Source organism: Otolemur garnettii, unplaced genomic scaffold, assembly GCF_000181295.1.
Source record: "Otolemur garnettii isolate 467f Iridium unplaced genomic scaffold, OtoGar3 scaffold00011, whole genome shotgun sequence".
NCBI classification, from domain to species: domain Eukaryota; kingdom Metazoa; phylum Chordata; class Mammalia; order Primates; family Galagidae; genus Otolemur; species Otolemur garnettii.
Genome location: NW_003852406.1, coordinates 8734297 through 8738174, shown reverse-complemented (window position 1 = coordinate 8738174; position 3878 = coordinate 8734297). Strand labels below are relative to the sequence as shown.

At 42.0% G+C, this 3878-nt stretch overlaps 1 protein-coding gene across 1 annotated transcript in view; it reads left to right on the top strand.

The window, feature by feature from the left end:
- The first annotated feature begins 852 nt into the window (after nt 1-852).
- The window catches only part of RFX7 (regulatory factor X7), a 142946-nt gene continuing 139920 nt past the window's right edge, over nt 853-3878 (top strand). Inside the window, exon 1 of the mRNA XM_003784374.2 lies at nt 853-1013. Coding sequence (XP_003784422.1) covers nt 853-1013 — 161 coding nt within the window. The remainder of the gene's footprint in view (nt 1014-3878) is intronic.

The window sequence follows — 3878 nt, the reverse complement described above, 5'->3', positions numbered from 1 at the left end:
TTATTAAATTTGGTTTCTCCTCCTCCTCACGCAAGTTGTCTTTCTCTTGCCAGCACCTCCCCCACGTTTTTCTGCTCTCCACCACCTCGGCGGGTCCCCTCTTGCCCTCCCCCAGCTGCGCGCCTCCAGGGCCGCCCGCCCGCGCCCACCCTCCGCACCCGTGCGCCCCCTTCCCGGCCCCCCGCGCCGGTAACCCGCACACACTCGTCCACGCCCCCCCGGCGGAGCGGTAGGTGTTGTGCGGTCTGCGCCGGGCCGCAGTGCGGCTGCGCGCACTGGGCTGCCTCCGGGGCTGGCAAGGCAGCGGCGGCCGCGGCGGCGGCGGCGGCGGCGGGCCGGGAGCGAGTGGCGGCAGCGTGGGGAGTGGCGTGGAGCGGAGCCTGGGGCTGCAGCAGCGTGGGGACCCCGGAGTAGAAAGCCCCGGGGACAAAGAAGGAAGACTGGGCCGCGAAGTCCCTGAGCAACCGTCCTCCTTGGATTTTGGGGGGAGCCTGGCCCCCCCACCTCGTCATCAAACGCCCCCTCCTCATCCCCCCCAGCCCCGGCCGCTGACGGGAGGAGGCGGCGGCGGCGGCGGGGGGCTGAGGGGCGCCGCCATGCCTCTCCCGCGGTGAAGCGCCCCGGCGGTGAGGAGCCGCTCGGTCTCCCCGGTGATGTCCCCCAGGCGGCAGGCGAAAGCGACTCACTCGAGCCCTGGAGTAAAGGCCTAGCTTATCCAGCTTCCTTCCTCCTCCTCCTCCTCCTCCCCTCCCCCTTTCTCCTCTCCCCCCTTCGTCCTCCCCTCCCCGTCTCTTCCCTCACCCTTCCCCGCGCCCCCATCTTCCCTCCCTCCCTCCCACCCCTCCAGCAGCGATGGCAGAGGAACAACAACAGCCGCCACCACAGCAGCCTGATGCCCATCAGCAGCTTCCCCCCAGCGCCCCCAACTCGGGGGTGGCCCTGCCAGCCCTTGTGCCCGGGCTGCCAGGGACAGAGGCCAGCGCGCTGCAACACAAGATCAAGAACTCCATCTGGTAAGAGGATCCTCCATCGCTGGGGTAAAAAAGCCCAGGCACATTTCTGCTGCAAAGGGGGTGGGGGACGGCGGGAGGGGGAGTGGAGGAGGAGGCTGATGCATTCATTGAATGTGGGTTTCGCGAGTCGGGTGCATAATTTGTAGGACTCTGGAGCCCCTGGTCTTTTCAGCCAAAAAAATGCTTTTACCCTCTCCTCAATTGTGAAGTGCAGATAAACAAATTATTTGTGTTTTTCCCTTAGTGTAGGAGGAATATGGATCGAAATTAAGTCATATTGCATGATGTTAGCGTTCATTTAAACTGGGGAATGTGAAATGTGTTTACTCCTTTTTACAGTCATAGAGGGAGGAAGAAGTGTATTGTGAATTTTCACCAAAAGAACATTGTGCATAAGAATATTAATATGCAGCAAAAACCTAATTTAATGTGTCTTTCCCTTTCAATTGGGTTAACTACTATTTCTGGATATTTTTGCTTTCTTTATTCTGATATTAAATTTCCCTTTCCGGGAGTTTATTCTTTGCCTTGATTGTGAAGAAAGTGCTTCTTTAATATAAAATATTTTAAGGTAGTAGCTTACATCGTAATTTTTTAAAAATTTAAATAAACGAGGACTCAAATGCCTTGCCATTTCATGTGTCTTTTTAAAGAAACTATAGGTTGAATGTCTCTTGTTATTCTTGTATGAAAATTTCCAATATTTCAGCATTAGATTAAGCTCTTAAAGATGGGTAGTGATCTTTTAATAATTAAGTACACTGAGTTAAGTCCATCCTCTGTTAAAGCCATTGCAAATAGTCTTCAAACATGAACTTGCATTGTTTTGTAGGATTCTTCAATAACTGACATTTTTTTTAAAAATGTAGCACTATTTTTAAAATGGAAAGCAATATTTGGAAGTTGGTTTTAAGAAATTGCTTTCAATAGAAGTTTAAAAATAGAATTAAATGTAGTATACAAAAGGCCTTCATTTTGAAAGTGGAAATGAAATCTTTCAGGTCTTGTCATTGAATATGACTTCTAAGATATCAAAACTCTTTATTTTTATTTTGCAGTTTAAAAACAAACATAATGAGCTAACATTGCATGCACAGTATTTACATATTTAAAAAGTGACAATTTTTAAATACAAAATTGAGGTTTGTTATATAGTAATTTATTATTTTCTTGGCATGCATCCATGTTGTCATGATGCTCATATGAAGTAGGTCAGTTCAGGCTTTAGTAGTTTCATACTACACAATAGTTGGCAGTTGACTACCTAGCTTTCAGTTTTAATTTAAAAATGAAGTTTAAATATTTTAAAGGTGAATTTTTTTGGCTTTGACAGTAGTAATGTTGTGGCAACTTGAATAGGTCAGATAAATGTGATTGTAGTGTGTGTATATGTGTGTGTGTAAAAGAGAGAGAGAGCAGGCTTTATTCAATGGATACTCTTGACCCCTTTTTTAAAGCTGAAATTTAGATAAAGAGATAGTTAATTTCCTGCTTTCCATCAAGGTGTCCACAAAACCAGTTTTATTTTTTAAGGTCTATTAAGGTAATGTAACTTAGTGTCTCTGAGATTGTCATTAAATTGAATTAAGCATGGTGCTTTTTGTATTCAGATGTGGGACATCAAGTTAAAGGAAAGGACTAAAATCTCTTTTCAAGGCAATTTTAAAATTCAATTTTATTGAATCAATAAGGCATGTTTTAATTTATTATGAGAATAAAAGGGGAAAAGAATTTTCTGTTTATAATTTTAAAATGAGTGAGTTGTATAGACAGCTTAAGTCTTTGAATAATGATGATAGTGGAGTGCATTTTTTAGTAAATCATGTTATTTGTTTAATATCTTTCACGATAATACTTACAGGTCCATTACAGCCTAACTGTTCTTACTTTAACGTGAGAAAAACTTCTGAAGTGTACTCCAGTTTTGGTACTTGCTTTGAAAAAGGGGCAACAAACACCTTAATCCCCAAATTTTATATTTTTACTTTAAAATTGTAGTGGCACACTTACTGCCATTTCATTTTCAACTTTAGAAGTCCTATTTGCAAAAATAGTTTTTATGTTATATTTGACTTTAGAATAAGTATTAGTGGGTAATAAACAATATTAGAGGATATATTCAATACATAGTCTCATATGCCCAGCTCCACAAGACTGGATTTATATTATCCATCAGGTGACTGATAAAGATGTTAAAAAGTGAAAGCTTTATTACCATCTTCCAGGAAATACTGTGTATGTATTAAATTTAAATAATCTTTACTAAATAAGATTGCAATTCCTTAGCTATCTCATTTCACATTTTTTAAGGCAATAAATGTTCCCAATTATTGTATCACCTTATAATGTTCTGAGAACTTCTCAGTTTCGTACTACTTCCTGTATCATCCTTTGATACCATTACTAATGAGAATGTAAAATTACATTCAAAAGAAATGTGACATTTAAAAATTATCAACTGGGTCTTGCATTCAGGTTGATCATAGTTTCTAAATTACTGGGCTTGCAGATCACAAACAAGTCTGCACTTGTCTTCTTGCTCTACAAATATAAATATAGTTTGTGATGTAGGCCTTTTGCTGGACAGTGAGTTATTTATTATCTCAGTTCATAATTAATGTATTCTATGTATTAAACTAAAATACTTTGATAAAAGTATGTCCATTGTAATTTTAAGCATTAAATGAGTCTCTGAAAAAAATACTCAAAATTGAAACCATTGTACTTAATGAGATTGGAAACTGTACTACTTTTTTTTTTTTTTTTTTTTTGAGACGGAGCTTCAAGATATCCCCCTTAGTAGAGTGCCATGGCATCATGCTCACAGCAACCTCCAACTCCTGGGCTCAAGCGAGTCTCCTGCCT